Below are 18,143 nucleotides of genomic sequence, written 5' to 3'. Positions count from 1 at the left end.
CATATCTTTCTGACCAACAGTTATAACATCATAATGCTTCAATAACCAGTAATCCCGAGAAGCCTTTTTTTCAGCCGTTTTTGCATTTTTTGTTTCTTCTATCAATTGTTCATAACGATTTTTTTCAATAAACGTGCGATTTTTTGTATTTGCTGCTTCTCTTTTTATTTGTAATTGTGAATAAAATCTTTCTTTCATCTCAGCTATTCGTTGTTCGGCCGCCATTTTTTAATAAATTAAATTACTTTCCTACCTGACGAAAATTAGCAAAAATAATAACTATGACGCAAATAGCTCAATACACGTGTTAACAGTATCATCGCACGTCGCGAAATGAAATGGAGAAATGCGGCTGTTTGCTTAAATAGTGTCGCGGTATCCTTTTTCTCAAGCGGCGGCGGCGGCTCCTTTGACCTGACCGGCCGCCCGCCCGCCGCGCCCGCGCCGCCTCTTGTCAAAGGATTTAATTTTATTTACAAAGGCTACCGCGTGCGGCGTACACCCAAAAGTGAAATTGACAGTTTTATATCGAAGCGCCTCCGTAGTGAAAGATTGTGTTTGTGAACTGTTGTACTACGAATTGAATTTATCCTCAAAAAATCCGACATTTGATAAGATTCTGGATAAATTACACCTATGTACTTACCTCCGTAGCAACCTACAGACACTCCAGCTGTAAGTCAAACTAAAAGAAAGTAATAATAAAAAAGGTAATTCCACATTTATGTGGAACATAAGTATACGTAGTTCACGCAATTACAGAAGAAAATAAGTACCTAAATATTTTGTTTTGGATTCAGAGCGTGATAATGGCTCTCTTATTAAAAATACGGGTGGTAGTAACTCTGACAGTTCGAGTGATGAAGAATTGTGGTGTAATTTTACTTTGAATTTACCTACTTTCGCATATTTTTGATTAAAATTATATTTGCACCTAGCTTGTGTGTCCCGATAATTTTTATTCGTATTCTGTTTTATTAAACACAATTGCGTTCGGGTGTACCGACATTATTCTACATTATTATTACTTTGATCGCGCCGCCTTGGCGCCGTGCCGTCTCTTGTCAAAAGATTTAATTTCATTTGCAAAGGATACCCGCGTGCGGCGTACACTCGCGAGTGAACGGTCATGCTAAAACGATTCACTTCCATTAATGCTTAAAATGGCGCCTCTAGGAAGGGTATCAGGGTTCTATGAAGCTTACCGTACTTATTTGTTTGTAATAACCACAATTGCGTTCGAGTGTTACATTACCTGCTGCAAGTTTGGCATTGTATAGAATACCTAGGTAAAGTGTAAAATAAATCTATTTCTTACTTTACCTGCCCGTTTTAGGTATTCTATACATTGCCTAGGTATTGTATACAATACCGGATTATACACATTGCCGGTAACGTATATAATCTATATAATAATCGCTCAATATTTTTAGCTGAAAATTACTTTCTTTTTTGTAGGAAAGCATGGCCTATGGGTATCAGGAAAATTCGAGCAATCGTTTTCGGTAATAAAAGTGAGTGTACACGAAAATTTCAACCGAACTTCCTTTTACAATGACATTGCAATTCTAAAATTGAATAAACCAATCGAATACTCTAACTACGTAAGACCTATATGTTTATGGGAAGATAGTATATCCTTAGATACTGTAATTAATAAAGTAGGTACGTATTGGTATAATTATTCCGATGTAAATTCCTAGAGGTGTTTGTGCAGAAGGGCATAGGTGAAAAATTTGAATTGGAGTTTGGGGAGTGATATTCGTTTTATAAGATTGACCATCCAATTTTTTTAGTTCAATTATATTATTCAATTCTGCTTTGCCGAACTGAGATAAAAACACATAATTTTTGACCACTTTGCGATATATTCAATATTCAAGATATAATAACAATCAAAATAATAATGTATTGAGTGGAGGAAGTTCAAAATTTTTGCAAATATTTCTTTTAGGTTCTTGTATAATTTTGGGATTATTAAGCAAATATAATATTCCCATTAGTTCATGAACTATCGCTTGTGATGATGGTCCCTTCATATATCGAATAATACATTAATGATCTTCAATTTTTTTATATGTAGCTTGTAGCTCTTTTACATATAGGTCATTGAAGGAGTTTTCGGTTATTCTTGACCATTAATTGTCTGTACTTCAGATACTATCCATTACAGATAATAACATTGATCGACAAAATATGTACAAAAATGTTATTAAACCTCTTTAATACGTTTTTTAATACAGACAGAAAAACTGTGTAATGATCCACTTCATTATCTACACTTCTGGTTTCATAGAAATAGGGTTCATTTTTCATTTTCAGTTCCTGATCTGTCTCAAATATCATTTAATTGGATAACAAAGCTGCTCAATTCAAAATTTCATTGTTATAGAATACTCGGTCTGTCTAATATTTTATCAGACAATTTCTTAGTTGGGATGAACTAAAAACAATCCATACTAGTCTAAATCCATTCACTCTCATAGTAAAAGCTGAATTTTCATAAAGATCAAAACTTTTATGAACCAAACAACTCCTTATAAATTAGTTCCATATGAATGTAATAGTAGTAACTAAACCCGAACACAATGAAAAGAATAGGCCCAGCATGAAATAAGAAATTTTATATTCCATAACGCATCTTAAAAAAAAAACTAATGCATTCTATTTGATGGTTTTCAATTTTTTATAGTTTTATTTGTATTTCTGTTTATTTAGAATTTAATTCTTGATTTACCATAACTTTTTCTCCTCCTTACATTGGAAACAACGCATTTTGACAAGTAAGTGACAATTAACAAAAATATGTCAATTGCCCTTAACGTCAGCTTACAAGTCAACTCACCACACTTTGGTGGTAATATCTTGTATCATATAAAATGTGTATCCTATTTACTTAAAAAAATAGGCTATTCATTAATTTTCAACCACAAATATAGGAATAACATTTAATTATTTTATTTCGTCAACAACTAACAATGATTCATATAATAGTACAATGTTTAGAATTATGGACATTATATACAAAATATGAATAACTATTTTCACTTTTGTTAACAATTTGCAGTATAGTTCTTCCAATATCAATTGCAGAAGACAGTTATGCGGGGAACAATCTATATTTCATAAATACGGACGGCACTGATACCAAATTAAGAAATGAAAAATAATGTTTACTCCCCGTATAAAATTCGGTAAACATCTTACAAATCGTCAGTCAACGTGGACTGTTTACAATGAAAACATCGAATCGTTAACATAAATGCATTTCTATTGGCTGAAGCCGTATGTACTAAATTTCTTCGAAATATTCCTGCCAGAAAATCTGCGATAAGCATTGGCGTGGCTTGGTGAGATTTATTTAATTCGTAAATTTCTTTAAATAAATAGAAACATGACGTTCTTTAGACGATACCAAATAGTAGTAAAATATTCCTATTCCTGTCAGCACTCGTAAAAAAGGCCCAACAAACAAAGAATTGCTTACTGTTATTAGAGGTCTGAAGTTAGAGGAAGTTTATTATATTGACAAGATGTGCAAAGAACAGGTTATACTCTTTTCAGATTATCTCCTTGCTCCATATTTAATCCTACAGAATTTATGTGGGCAAACGTAAAATCAGAATTACGAAAATCTCTCCAGAAATGAGTAAAGAGGTTGTAGAACTCATAAAGAAAATTTTAGCAACAGACCACCAAGAGTTTTCGAAAAATTGTTTTGAACATGTTATCAAAGAAGAAGATGAGAATGTGGTATGACCCTCTTTACAACCCTTCATAATTCAATCAAATGATGAGAGACGATTCTGACTGACGGAATGTTTTTTCTTTTGTTTTATTTGCGGAGAATTTATTTTCCTTTATGGTATTTACTTTGAAATTTCGTTTTCCAGAGAAAAACGAATGGGGTTCAAAAAGAGTTCACGTCTGGTACCCTGTTTAAATCAAACTTCCTTAAAGGCAGGTACATTTCACTCATTTATTTACGTTTTATAATGTAATATTCAGTTGTAGCAAGTTAACGAGGTATAATAATGATTTTTGAAGTGAAAACTTCTTTAGCGGCGTTGTACACTTTTTTGTAATGAGTAAAAAGGACGTCAGGACACGTAACCTGATCGAAAATTCGTAAGACGAAAATTTCTTTAGTGGCGTTGTACACTTTTTTTGTAATGGGTAAAAAATGATAAACTCGCGTCAGGACACGTGACCTGATCGAAAATTCGTACGACGAATGGCGTAGCACAACGAAACACAAAACTACTATTGCTGCGGTCTTTATTAGACAATAAATAGGTTCGAATCGATTATGGTTCTAGTAATAAAGATGGTAAAAATTCGTTGAAATTATAGATGGAGGTTGATTTTTCAGAGAGATAAACTTTTTTATATAATATAAATTGTCATGTTTGTGTACGATGCGCAATAAATAAAGATTGTATTCTACCACATAAATGATAGTACTTTTCTATTGATAATTAAAGCAATATTTGCAAAATTATTCCTTAACCATTCCAAAACATCAAAAATGCATAACGTTAATATTCAAGTTTTCACTTTTGTCGGCACTCCCAAAGTGCCAAGTTCCAAGTAGGACTACAATTAAGTGCATCTGTCTAAATAACGGCGTATAATGCCATCCAATTTATACTGATTCGATCGCCTTTTAATGAATACTTTCTCTTATAAGATAAACGTATGTTTAAAAGTATTTATAAAAATAATAAATATATAAAATGAGGTATGTATAAGGTTTTTCTAATCTGCAATAGTTATTGGAAGAACTATAACAGTATTTCTTGGACACCAAGCAATATATGTTGGTTATATTAATTTCAATTTCTCTCAACTTTTAATAATGAGTTCTCAAGTTGACGTTTGTTGATAAAATAACAATGTTTACGATGCTATAGAAACCGCTCAAAGTTGTCCATAATTTCATGCGAAAAATATCGAATGTAATTAAAAAAAATCCAAGAATAAATTCTGCGGGAAGGAGAAAAAATCTTATATATTTTACCGGATGTAATTATATTTACTAGTCTCAAATTTAATTGTCAGCACTTGTTTTCGTTCGGGCGCAAAATCTTTCTCGATTAGCAAATGTTACTTACATTTCTTATATGTAGTATAGATAACTAATTCATTATTCGTAGGAATTTCAGTAGGATGGGGCAGAGATCACAAGGGACATTCCACGACTGATTTATTAATGCAGGCTAACATGCCAGTTATAGATACCTTGGACTGTATTTATTCTTATCCAGAGTTTTACTCCTTATATACAAATAAAGAAACTAACTTTTGTGCTGGTTACGGAAATGGTAATTTATTTCTGTATATTCAATTGACATTATTGAGAACAGTCTCTTTTGAATTCCTTTTAGGCACGTCTGTATGTCTCGGTGATTCAGGAGGTGGTCTGATTTTCCCCAAAAGTGGCTCATCTGGAGCCAACACTGTTTGGCAGCTAAGAGGGATTGTTTCGAATACTGTATCTAAAGGAGATAGTTGTGATTCCAATAAATATGTTATTTTTACTGACACAACCAAATATTTGGGCTGGATAGCTAAAACTATCAAAACTCCTTAATTTATTCATTAAAGTTATACGGATATATTGGAATGAATGAATTTATTTTTTAAACACGTAATCAATATTGAATTTCATATTTGACTGAAAAATGCTTGTTCCAGCAAAACATTATTGTAAGCTTTCAATGAAACTAGCAATAATAAATTAATAAAAAAATTAAGTTATAATAATGATATATTTTACTGAAACCCATGCACTAAATTTACTAATGAAACCCATTCAGTTTGAAGAATAAATAATTGATGATTTTTTTGCCAAACAAGAATTTGTGACTTTTATATGGTTTAATATAATATCTCCAATAATATGCATAAAATTGGTTTGTTACAGAAGACATAAAACCTAAAATAAAAAAAAATAAAACAGAATAGTTACTTATATATCATAAAAAGAGACTTGTTATGTACTGTATTTTTTTCAAAATCTCCCAGATTCAAACATACTGCGGAAATATTTGGATCTGAAGCGAGCAAAATAGGTTTTGAGTGCAGCATTTAGTTACTCAGCTGAATACGATTGTTGCTACTTAAGTTTTGACTTAGAAAAATAAAAACCAATATTTATACTCGTAATTGGATATGGCTGTTTTTCAAAATATTCTCCATTAAGAACAATATATTTTTGCATAAATTTGAACAAATTATTGAAGCAGTTTTCCCATTTCGATTGAGATACCTCCAAAACAAGTGATTTGTACGCTACAACCGCTTTTTCAGGTGTAGAAAAAAATTGACCTCGCAATTTATTTTTAATCTGCGGTAATAAGAAGAAATTATTGGGAGCCAAACAATACTGTACGGAGAATGATCCATCAATTCGATGTTTTGACTGTTCAAAAACGTTTTTGTTCGAACTGATGTGTGAATTCACATGGTCATAGTGGAGAATGATTCGTCTTCTGCAATTGGTTTCCCTGATTTTTTCGAATATTGTGGCAACCAAATTCTGATTTACCATTCAGAATTGATCCTTCTACCTTGTTCTAAATAAACGGTGGCGACACGTCCATTTATTCCGGAACAACAGGCGATCATTTGCTTTGTAATGCTTCATCATGCGCGTACAACTGTTGTTGGATTTGGTTCGTCTTGAAGGACCCATACAGTCGAATGTTGTTTAATTTATATGCATAGATCCATGATTCTTCGCCTGTCACGATTTTATAGATGTCTTTTGAAGTATTGAATGTTTTCAGCATTTATTTGCCCCAATCGTATGCGATTGTAACTAATGTTCAAGTATGCCTCAATATCACAGTATGTCATATGACGATCTTGCAGTATCAGTTTATGCACAGCATCGATGTTTTCTGGCACAACAGCCGATTTTGGACGACCTTCACAAAATTCATCCCGTAGCGAAGTGAGACCATAATTGAATTCGGAAAACCAGCGAAAAACGGTAGATGGAGATGGTGCTTCTTCAACAAAACTCGGAGCGAGTTGATCGGTACACGGCTGTTGGTTTAATTCACGTCGAAAGTCATAGAAAATTATCGTACGAAAAAGTTCGTGATTTAATTTTATTTTTTGATTTGTCAAACTTCATGATGGCAATGTCAGATTTGACATATTCACATCAGTGTTGCCATATTTCAAAACTTAAGTAGCCCATTCGTATATTAGAACTTCAGTAGTCTATTATCTGACGCAAATAATCTATCCGTCTATTCGAATAGATTTTTTGTGGTTAAAACCAAATGCCGACAAAACTTGAAACAATGTTTTTAAACTATTATAATTGTATTCTGAATAATCTGCTACCTTTTGCTGTACTACTTCTAATATCGCGACCCTGTTCTTTGCACAGCTTGGCAATATAATAAATTTTCTCTAACTTTAGACCTTTAATAACAGTAAGCAATTCTTTGTTTGTTGGGACTTTCTTACGATCGCTAACAGGAATAGGAATATTTTTTTCAGACTTAAATGTTGAAATTTGAGCTTTGCTACTACTACTATTTGGTATCTTAAGGAGTTGCCGGAGTGGTAGGATACGTTGTCCATAACAATTACTGACTGTGGTGGAATGTTAGGTCAAAGCTGTTCATTATAAACCACTTTCCAAATAATTCTGCTGTCATATCTTTATGATAATCAGCTGCACTATTTTTAATTTTTTAATCAGATATTAATGAAGCATTAGACACGAAACAGTCTTTGCTTTCAGCATGTACTATTATAATGCCGACGAAACTTTACGCAATGTATCTAAATTGGTATAATTGTATTCTGGACAAGCTGCTACCTTTTGCTGTATTACTTCTAATGTCGCAACCCTGTTCTCGTTATATAAACTATAAATTGTCCTACTTATAAAATCTTGAGTAGTTTTGTCAACTGATTTCAGTTTTTCTTGACATGTTTTTCGGTTTTGTGAATGATCCACAGCAACCCCTTCTCGTGACTACTCGATAAATGGAAAAATTATTTACCCTAGTAAATTAAATAAATATCACCAAGCCAAGTCAATGGTTATCGCAATGTCGCAACCCTGTTCTCGTTATATAAACTATAAATTGTCCTACTTATAAAATCTTGAGTAGTTTTATCAACTGATTTCAGTTTTTCTTGACATGTTTTTCGGTTTTGTGAATGATCAACAGCAACCCCTTCTCGTGACTACTCGATAAATGGAAAAATTATTTACCCTAGTAAATTAAATAAATATCACCAAGCCAAGTCAATGGTTATCGCAAAGTTTCTGGCAGGAATATTTCGAAAAAATTGTATGCATACGACTTTGTCCAATAGAAATGCATTTATGTTTACGATTCGATGTTTTCATTGGTAAACAGTGGAGATGATGGGTCCACGTGGACTGACGGTTTGTTAGTTGTTTACCGAATTTTATACGGAGAGTGAACATTATTTTTCAGTTCTGAATTACACAAAAAACGTGTGATTCCATGTTACATTGATAAACATAAGTAATTTATAACATAACATAAGTCTAAAATTTTAATAATTAACTAAAAATTTTATATATTGATGAAAAAAGTATTCGGAGACTAGTTTTTTTTTGGTTTTTTGTCTTTTCTGAAAAAATTTACCATGGTGATGATAATACTTTTCACGCAATCAGAAAGTAAAGATTTCAAAGAACAAAAAGCTCACTATTTAAAAAAATGATGATATTTTGATGAGAGAATAATCGATTTAAAATTAAGATGCTTTTTGATATTAAGTCAAAATAAGGCGCAAACATAAATATTCCAGATCAAATAAATTCCATTATGTTTGGGACATAAAAAAGTGAGTTTTCGCCAAATTTCATGAGAAAAAAATGTTTAGTAAGGAATAATAAAAAACCATATACTTGGTTATTACAATTTCTCGCATAAATTTTTATGTGAGAAAAAAGTATAGGTATAGAAGTTGTGGATCTTTTTATCGCCTACAACTTGTTATTCAACTTTTTCCGTAGGACTTATAGTTTTGCCGGAAAATAAACCGTTTTTTATCCTTAAAACCTCACCCCCCTTTCATTTCAGATCAACCATATATTTCAAATTCTCTTCCTTTTCTGATGGGTTTCATCCTACTATTTTTTTTTCACTTTTTAAAGGTCAGTTAAAGTATTTGACTCTGAGTTGACGCTTACGGGGAAAAATGTTTTCTTTGATATATTTTAAGTTCAAACTTTCTTTTGCGAAATTTATTGGGGTTGCAATAAACGTTTGTTATCGAATGATTTCTAATATAAAATTTTTAATTAAAAATAAAACCCAATAATTAACGAATCATCGATTACATAAATAAAACATGTTTCTTTCACTGTCTTAGAAGAAAAAATGCTGTCGCGAGAGCAACTTTTGAATCAAAGGTAATATCGTGTTAGAAGTTTCAAATTTAATGGCTTACAGCAATTTAAATATACATTAACGTAGGCTTCGAAAACTTCTTCACTCCTACTGTCGTCAACTAAATTTTTTAATGAGTATTATTCTTCCATTTTTTCTTTTTTTCATTATCTTCAACATTATGGATTTCTAAATGGCCCTGGTAGTTAATTTTTCTCATATCTTTTTCTTGTTTATCTTCTAATATACCTAAAAACAGGCATATTAGTGAGGACTTTAGTCGTTTTTTCTCTTTTTTCTTCCTTTCTTCCGCTCTATGCAAAGGTCGAATCACATGTGATGAAAAGAACTTATCTAACTCTACATCTGGCGGCAATTCTCTGTTGTTGTTGATGAAATGGGTGACAATTCTTTGGAAGTTGATATAAGAGGCAACAATTTTTCAGAATTGGAGGAAAGAAGCAACAATGTGTTAGAAGTTGATGGTACTCCACGTCTACAAATCAGTAGACGTGGAGGTAAATAAGAATCATGATCATTAAATACGTTGCGGTCTAGATGCCAAATTCCCGAAGTTCTAATTCGTTAATATTTCCTGTCGAGATTGGCCTCAAATAAGATGTAATGTCGAAACTTGTAAATTGAAATAGTTTTTCTAGGATTACTTAACATCCATTCAAGCTTTAAAGATGCAGTAATTTTTTTTATTCATAGGCTGTCTGGCATGTGGCACCGTCTTATTAGCACTACATATTAGCTACTTCAATATCATCCGACAAAAAGACTGTGACATCATGTCATATCAAGCACTAGTGACAGTCACTGCTTGACCAGCCTCATTTTGAAAAAAATATGGTCCAATTATGCCTCCAGCCCTAAATGCACACCAAACTGTGACACGTTGTGGATGCATTTATTTTACGACAATCACATCTTAGAATAGCAAAGCGGCAATTTTGGCTATTAACATACTCTTCAATATGAAAAAGTGCTTCGTCGCTTAGGATGATTCTGCTCGAAAAATCAGCATCCATTTGTTGCTACTCAATAATACATTTAACAAAATCTCTTCGCGGTGCACGGTCATTAGGCTTCAGTTGTTATATTGATTAAATTTTGTAAGCATGAAGACGCAGAACTTTAGTGAATATACGTTGTAAAGAGCTTATTGAAATTTACTTTCACGCACTGCTTCGATATTGATATTTGAACAACTTGTTTTTGAACGACCAGTGTGTTTGGCATCTCAAACGGATCCTGTCTCCCGGAATTTGTTAATTTATCTTTTCACAGTAGACGAACTTCGAATACTATTCCATATTTTGTATAAAATTCTCGAACTGCGGCCGCTAAGCTTCCATTATTTTTAAAATATTGTTCAATAATGAAGACACGTTGTTCTATCGTGTAACGCTCCGTTTTTACTACCCCTAAATTGTCAGCTGTCGATTTGTTTTTTTAGTGTTGTCTAAACTTTAGTGCATGAAAGACGGCATATACAAAATTGCGTTAATTTTGGTACAACCATTATTATGGTTTAAACAACTTTTAAATAGATGACATGGGTATCAGAAAAGAGCAAAATCATTAATATGGTTTCAAGAAATTTTTTCCACTGTAAGAATTTCAGTTAGCTCTTATTATTAACCCTACTCAGACATACATGCAACACAACGATTTTGGACATACTCAGTGCTTTGTTCCATGGGAGGGCGAGTAAGGAAAGCGTCGCTGGCGAAATTTTTTTTCTGTTCAAGGTCAAATGCCTTTAAATTGATAAGCTGCAGTTTTGTCATTTTTAAGTTTTTAGGAAAAAATGGATTTTTATGTTTTATTTTTATCGTATTCGTATGTCACAATCGTTGTGTGTGAAATAAGTGTAAGAAGTGAATCAGGAGTAGAAATGCAAATATAATTTGAAAACTTTATTTTTTTGGACAACTTATAAAAATAAGTTAAGATCAATAAAATACTTTATCAAAATAAAAAACAAACAAAAATATCACCTTTACATAAAAAAAGTACCAATTCAGCACTCAACGAAAAGTATATAAATCAGTTGTTCTACAGTCTACAGACTAGGTACCTAATTATAAAATAACCTTTCTGAGTTAAAACCGTAAAATCTATTTTTTCACAGATTTTGGATTCAATAGAGATGATGGCCAAATCTGATAGCCTTTCTTGTGTCATATTATTTTTAATAATTTTTAATTTGCTGAAACTTCTTTCTCCTGAAGCCACAGAAACAGGTAAGGTTAAAAAATTCTTATTGTTAGAGCATAATTAGGAAAACAGAAAATGAGATCATTTTTGACTATGATTTCTAATACCTCAATTGACTGTTTCTTACCTGATATCTTTGAATGAAGTTATTTCATTAAACAGTTGTATACCGTCTATATCTTTCACGATACTTCCTTCCTCCTGTACCTGTAACTTATATGTAAGTCCATGCAGGCTCTCATGAAATCATCACTAGAAATATTGTGAAACTCATACAGAAAGCAGAATATTGAAAAGCACTTAGCTAATATGTAAATCTTTCATTTACCGATGAGATCGCGTGATCAAGAATTGCAAAATAGAAAGAAGCTTGAATTGCTGGAAGGGATTTAAAAGGGGTTCATGACTGCGTAATAAAATAAACAGACCTTTTTTCTGAGCCTCGAACTTGGAAATTCAGGATATTTACCTAAATCTCTAGCTAATTCGACAAATATTTTAAAATTATCGTCTGAACTTTGTGAAACAAAATATTTTTTTAAATTATCTAAGCCTTTAATGCATTCCGCGATGTTTTAGGATTTAGGATTTTTAAGTATTTTACTCTAAACATTAATTCTTCATAAAAAACTATGTCAAATCAAAATTGAACACAAAAATTTGAATGATTCAAGATTTTTAATTATTGATTTTGCACCATTTTTTGTCTCTCGTGGAATCTTCAATTAAAGCATTTAATGCGGTAATAATGTTTTTGGGGTCTTGCTTTAGAGGTCTAATAGCATTGATACGATTATCCCACCTTGTTTCACTTAATGGTTTCAAAGTTAGACTTTTCACGTATTCTTTTAGTAAATCCCATCGATATGGTGACGCAAAAAAAAAATTATATACCTCTTGTACCATATCAAAAAATCCAGAAATTTCACCTCTGGAGCTGGCAGCGGCATTAACGACAACGTTTAAGGTGTGAGCCGCACACGGCACGTATAATGCTCTAGGATCGATATCGAGAATCCGTTTCTGAAGCCCCTTTATTTTTCTCCTTCATGTTCGATCCATTGTTGTAGCTCTAACCACGTATATCTTTAACTTCGAGCTGCAGACTAGGTAATAGCTTCTATAATAGAAAATTGCACAGACTTTCTCCAGTGGTATTAGTTACTGGAAAAAATCCTAGAAAAAATTCAGTAGTGTTCACACATTTAATTACAAACGTTGTGTTTTTTATCTTTGTATGTACTGATATTATTAAGGTTTGAAATAACTGGATCAAATTTGACCAACATCTCTGCCTTCAAAAAATTACCAATATCTCATGATACAACTCCGTACTAGTTCCTCTGAATGCTAAATTTTGACTGGTTAAAAATTGTACTACAGCATTCATTCTTTCAATGATGGCGCGCTATCATTGAAAGAATGATTGCTGTAGTACAATTTTTAACACCACGATCTTATGGAGTTAACGTGTTTTAGAGTGCTTATTGTGCTTATTGAGGTAATCCGAACAATCACGCCAATCAGAAAAGCCAGTACTTACAAGTTGTGTTAAACATTCTCTACTAAACAATTTACATGCAAAACAAAAAATAAAAAAGTTAATTTAGTTTTATGGAATAGCAGAGCCACGCTCGATTCATTTTCTCCGCGTTCACTAAAGTTTTGTTATAATATGAACAGCTAAATTTTCTGCTACTCTCATCAATCGGGAATTTGACTTGTTTGGGACCGTGTTCTACCAATAAATCAATATATTTTTTTGTCAAAATGTTAGGCCAAGTACCTGGATCATCTAGTGCTACTTGAGCAGAGCCCCTTTCCTTTTTGCTCTCATCTTCACATTCGGCTTCACTGAGAATGGGATGCTTGATGATTATCTTACAGCTTTATCACTTTCATCGGGTGTGAAATCTATTGATTTATTGTTTGTCTCACTAGTACTGGTAGTAATCAAACTCCGCGATTTGATTCAAATCTTTTTCTTCGGGTTCACTTTTCTCCGGTTTTCCAAAATACTTTTTCAATGCTTGTTTTGAGATTTGGTATTTTTAGACTTTCTGTTTTTGGACGAGGACGACATCTAAAGGTAAAAGGTAAGAAGAACGATAAGTATATCATGGCTCACAGATGCAAATAAAATGAATAGGAATTTTTCAGAAATTTGGAAATTCATCGAAATGACCTCTAAAAAGTACCTACCATTGTTAATACTCTTTTTACGTGAAGTGTAAGAATATTGGTTCTTCATAAGAAATCCCCATTCCTGTTGAAAAAGTTAGAGCAAATTATTTAAAATAAATAATGAGCGTTCTTTCAAAATCTGGGTAAACATTATAATTTTCATAAGCTTCCTCGGTTGGTAACCTATAATTTTGTATGAAAATTTGAAAATGAACAAAAATTTTGAATTTTCATACATTCTGTACTTATCTTAAAAACGAATTATTAGTTTAAAAATATGCCCAGTTTTTATATATAATTAGAAAACACCTTGTACAACATTTCATTTGTTCATAAATCTAGTTAAGAGCTTTGGTACTTACCACAGCTCTGATTTAAATGATACTCAACAGCAACACCTTGTCACTAATTTCCAATATCATCTTAGACTTGCTTGCACTTGATTGTGTTTATGACCAGTCTTATTGTATGTTGATTCAAAATTAAATGAACATTTTGAAATGAAAATGATTTATATATAGTGATGGTGAAGTAGAAAAAAAATTCCCTTCCCAATACATTTCTTATCTATAAAGAAAACCGCTAAAATAAAGTTTCTCTTATTCTTTTGACCATTGACCTGCGAGCCGCGTGCCAATTGTGATATAAATAGTCTTTACGAAGTAAGTTGGCACGGAGAAAAAAAATTCAAAGGAGACCGCAGCGGCGAAACCTTTGACAAAAAGCGGCCCGGCGAACAGCAGCACGTTTTTTTCAAAGACTTCGCCGCTGGTACCTCCTTTAAAATTTTTTTCTCCGTTCCAAATGACATTGTAAAGACTATACGTACATAAATAAATCGCCGCGCCGCACACAGGTATCAAACCCTAGAGATATTAGCAATAGAGTAGACATGTCTACAAGTGAGAGCGTCTTACGAAGGAGAAGAGAAAGAGAGTCATTTATGTATTTCTATCTCTTTCTTCTGTTGCATACTGCGTATGCGTGTCTCTGATTCAACGGGCAACGGTAAAGTGCTTACGTAACCTGTACGTCTGTAAATAAATATTAATTTACCCAATATAAATAATGTGATAAAGATTATTAAACATTTGTTGTCGAATATGCCTTACTACTGTGTTCTCTGCAAAAAAGAACCACTGCCTGGAGATAAAAGTCGCAGTTTTCATAAGTAAGTCCGTATAAGTAATTCAAGAAGTAGTTAGCAAAAATATTGTTTTGAGTGTATGCACAATATTAAAAAAGAAGTGCTATAAAAATGAGTACTATCTGTATAATGTTTTATCATTAAAATATGTTTTGTTTATTGTAGATTTCCGGATGATGATGGCTTAAGATAGGAATGGATGGTTTTTGCTGGATTAAGTTCTATAACCAAGTATACAAAACTTTACAGTGATCATTTTGATACGAGTGCCTATGAAGACTCGGAAAATTGCGGTCCCTTGCAGATTTGTATCAACAGACAAAGTTCAAAGTGTTAGCTACCCAGTCACAAAAGATGAAACACAACTGAATTAGCAAAAACAGTCATGTGTCAGTAATGTTTCTGTAAAAACCGTAGTTAATTTGCTACCCTCTATCAACAATCGTTTGCCTGTAAAGACTAGTAAAGCATTTGGTGAAAATAAGCAAGATTTTTGTGAACCTGTCGGTTATTTTATATCAAACTCATGGCCGTGGCTGCGGATTTGGATACAAGTAAAATTTTTCTAACAAACTCATCTGTGGCTCTAGAGTTGTACTAATTTATTAATAAAGAATTGTCAAATAAAGTGTTTTATTTAATTCTAATTTTTTTGTTCCTTCAGAGTATTCCATTTTGTTTACTGATAAACTTAATTTATTCTTCAAATTATTTGCACTACTGATAAATAATGTTGATTTAATGGAATGCAAAAAAAATTGATTGATGCAATAGGACTAAATTTTCAGTTATAATAATAATTAATTAGCCTTGCAAAATAAAATATAAAACAATACCAAAAAATTCTCTCAAAACAATCTTCTAGTCTTCTAGTCTAGTCTTCTCTAGTCTCTAGTCTAGTCTTCTATCTCTAGTCTAGTCTATCTTCTAGTCTTCTACCTAGTCTTCTAGTCTTCTTGTAATATAATATATATATATATATATATATATATATATATATATTTTATTTTTTTTTTTAATTAATAATATATAAAATTCTCGTGTCACAGTTTTCGTTGCCATACTCCTCCGAAACGGCTTGACCGATTTTGATGAAATTTTTTGTGCTTATCCAGTATCTATGAGAATCGGCCAACATCTATTTTTCATCCCCCTAAATGTTAGGGGTAGTCCACCCCTAAATTTTTTTTTTATTTTTTAGACAAAATTTTTAATTTCTATTTTTTTATGATACAACATACAAAAATACATACATCCTCAATTTTCACCCTTTTACGATCAACCCTTATTTTTTAATAGCCATTTTAGTAATTTAATCATTTTTCCTCTCCGGTCGAAAACGGATCAATCGTCATTTAATTAGTTATCCCCGCCAGATGTCTACATGTGACTTCTGACCCAGTAAACAGCACGGAGTAGGGATGAGAACGAAGCCGGTCTCCTTTCTTTCTCACTCCCTACACAGTTGTCGGCCATCATTATTGTTTATGCATCAAGTGTAGTAATAGAGTTTTTAAACTCACTGGATTTGCCAGGCATGCCACCGCATAATTTACAATTAAAGGTTGGATCTCCAATTATCTTGCTTCGTAGTTTGAACCCGCCCCGGCTGTGCAACGGTACGCGATTAGTCATTCAAAAATTAATGAAAAACGTGATCGAAGCCAGGATTTTAAATGGCAAGTTCAGAGGTGAAAATATACTCATACCACGGATTCCTATTATACCTACAGATGTGCCAATTCAATTCAAACGTATTCAGTTTCCGATTAGATTGGCATTTGCAATGACTATCAACAAATCCCAAGGTCAAACAATGTCTGTTTGTGGATTACATTTGAGAACACCATGTTTTTCACACGGACAATTATACGTGGCATGCTCTCGAGTGGGTAAACCATCCAGTTTGTTTGTGTTAGCTAAAGATGGACTAACAAAAAATATTGTTCACGCTATAGCATTAAGAGATTGATATTGTTTCATAGTGTTACTGTCGTAATTGTTTAATTAATGATATATAATTTTAAGGAATAAATTATAATAACTTAAAAATAATGTTTGCCTTTTGTTATTTTTATATTCCCTCATCGTTCACAGCGCTCCATGCTTATTTCACGCATATACCACATTCTTACATACATACAATATACACATTCTAACATACATACATACATACTTACAATAAGTAAGCTATTTTTTGTCTACACTATAAATTATTAGGAAATTATTTATATGGCAAAACAACGTTTGCCGGGTCAGCTAGTATTCCTATAAATATATTAGAATAAAAAAAATTGCATTTGCCGGAATCGAACCGAGAAAAGCAAAATCTAAATGCTGAGATCTTGACACCTCGACCACCGTGCATTCATGGATATACATAGTGTGAAGTACTTCAAAAACATCTATTTTTATTGAATATTAATTGGGAAATATACAATTGTTTTCATTGCACTAGATTTCATTTATCCATAGTATTGCAGGAAAGATCTTATTCTATTTCAAATCATGTTCTGACACGAAATCTAATCAACGCGCATGCGCCATTAGACAGACAGCAATACATAAATTATTCTCTCTCTCTCTCCCACTTTTATGAGCGCCTACAGCATGCTTACTATATCTGTAATATCTCTATGAACCAAACACACTTAGTCATGTCAAAAATATGGTTTTTTTATAGAAATTTCAATTTTTCATGCTGCATTGCCGGCTCTGCCATGAATTTTGCTCTCAAATGAAGAAAGTGTGTAGATGAGAGTAGGAGAAGATACTAACGGACAATAGACCTATACACAACACAACTGAGCATTAAAGTTTCATTTTTCTTTAAAAAAATAGCTGTATGTTATAACTAAATGCGGCTTGCGGCCGCCCCTTGATTTGGCCACTCGCGTGATGTGCACGCGCTGCATACCTGCTAGGATCGGCCCCTCTCTATCTCCCTTTACTTGCCACTAAAATCTTGCCGTTTCTACTACTCGAAAACTTCGACGGCACGGGGACTAAAATCTTGCCGTTTCTACTACTCGAAAACTTCGACGGCACGGCGATCCAATCAGAATAGAGTGCGTGGTATACCGATGTTTTTTCTCTCTTTATCAGCAGTTCACGCCCACTTGGACAAGCTCCCATACCTCGCTTTCTTTAACTTCAATATTAATTCTATATTCTGTGCTCTCAACTAG

The 18,143-nt window shown here is 32.7% G+C and overlaps 2 protein-coding genes across 3 annotated transcripts in view; both read left to right on the top strand.

Annotated features, from left to right (window-relative positions):
* Window positions 1-5,766, top strand: part of LOC130447328 (chymotrypsinogen A-like) — a 30,569-nt gene extending 24,803 nt beyond the window's left edge. The window contains exons 6-8 of one of the 2 annotated variants that reach the window (XM_056784092.1): window positions 1,459-1,665; window positions 5,157-5,324; window positions 5,388-5,766. In XM_056784092.1, the coding sequence (XP_056640070.1) occupies window positions 1,459-1,665; window positions 5,157-5,324; window positions 5,388-5,593 (581 nt within the window). In that variant the 3' untranslated portion in view covers window positions 5,594-5,766. The remainder of the gene's footprint in view (window positions 1-1,458; window positions 1,666-5,156; window positions 5,325-5,387) is intronic. The other variant, XM_056784093.1, reaches the window with a different exon arrangement.
* A 10,726-nt stretch (window positions 5,767-16,492) lies between these two features.
* On the top strand, window positions 16,493-16,927 carry LOC130448269 (ATP-dependent DNA helicase pif1-like). Its single transcript, XM_056785553.1, has one exon. It carries the CDS (start codon window positions 16,493-16,495, stop codon window positions 16,925-16,927), a length of 435 nt encoding a protein of 144 aa, XP_056641531.1.
* Window positions 16,928-18,143: the final 1,216 nt, after the last annotated feature.

The sequence above is a fragment of the Diorhabda sublineata genome, chromosome 8, assembly GCF_026230105.1.
Source record: "Diorhabda sublineata isolate icDioSubl1.1 chromosome 8, icDioSubl1.1, whole genome shotgun sequence".
Classification (NCBI taxonomy): Eukaryota; Metazoa; Arthropoda; class Insecta; order Coleoptera; family Chrysomelidae; genus Diorhabda; species Diorhabda sublineata.
The sequence above is the reverse complement of the archived record's forward strand: the minus strand, read 5'-3'. Positions and strand labels throughout refer to the sequence as shown.

Excerpts from the sequence above, each read along its gene's own strand:
- LOC130448269 (XM_056785553.1), top strand. The coding sequence starts at position 16,493 with ATGCCACCGCATAATTTACAATTAAAGGTTGGATCTCCAATTATCTTG.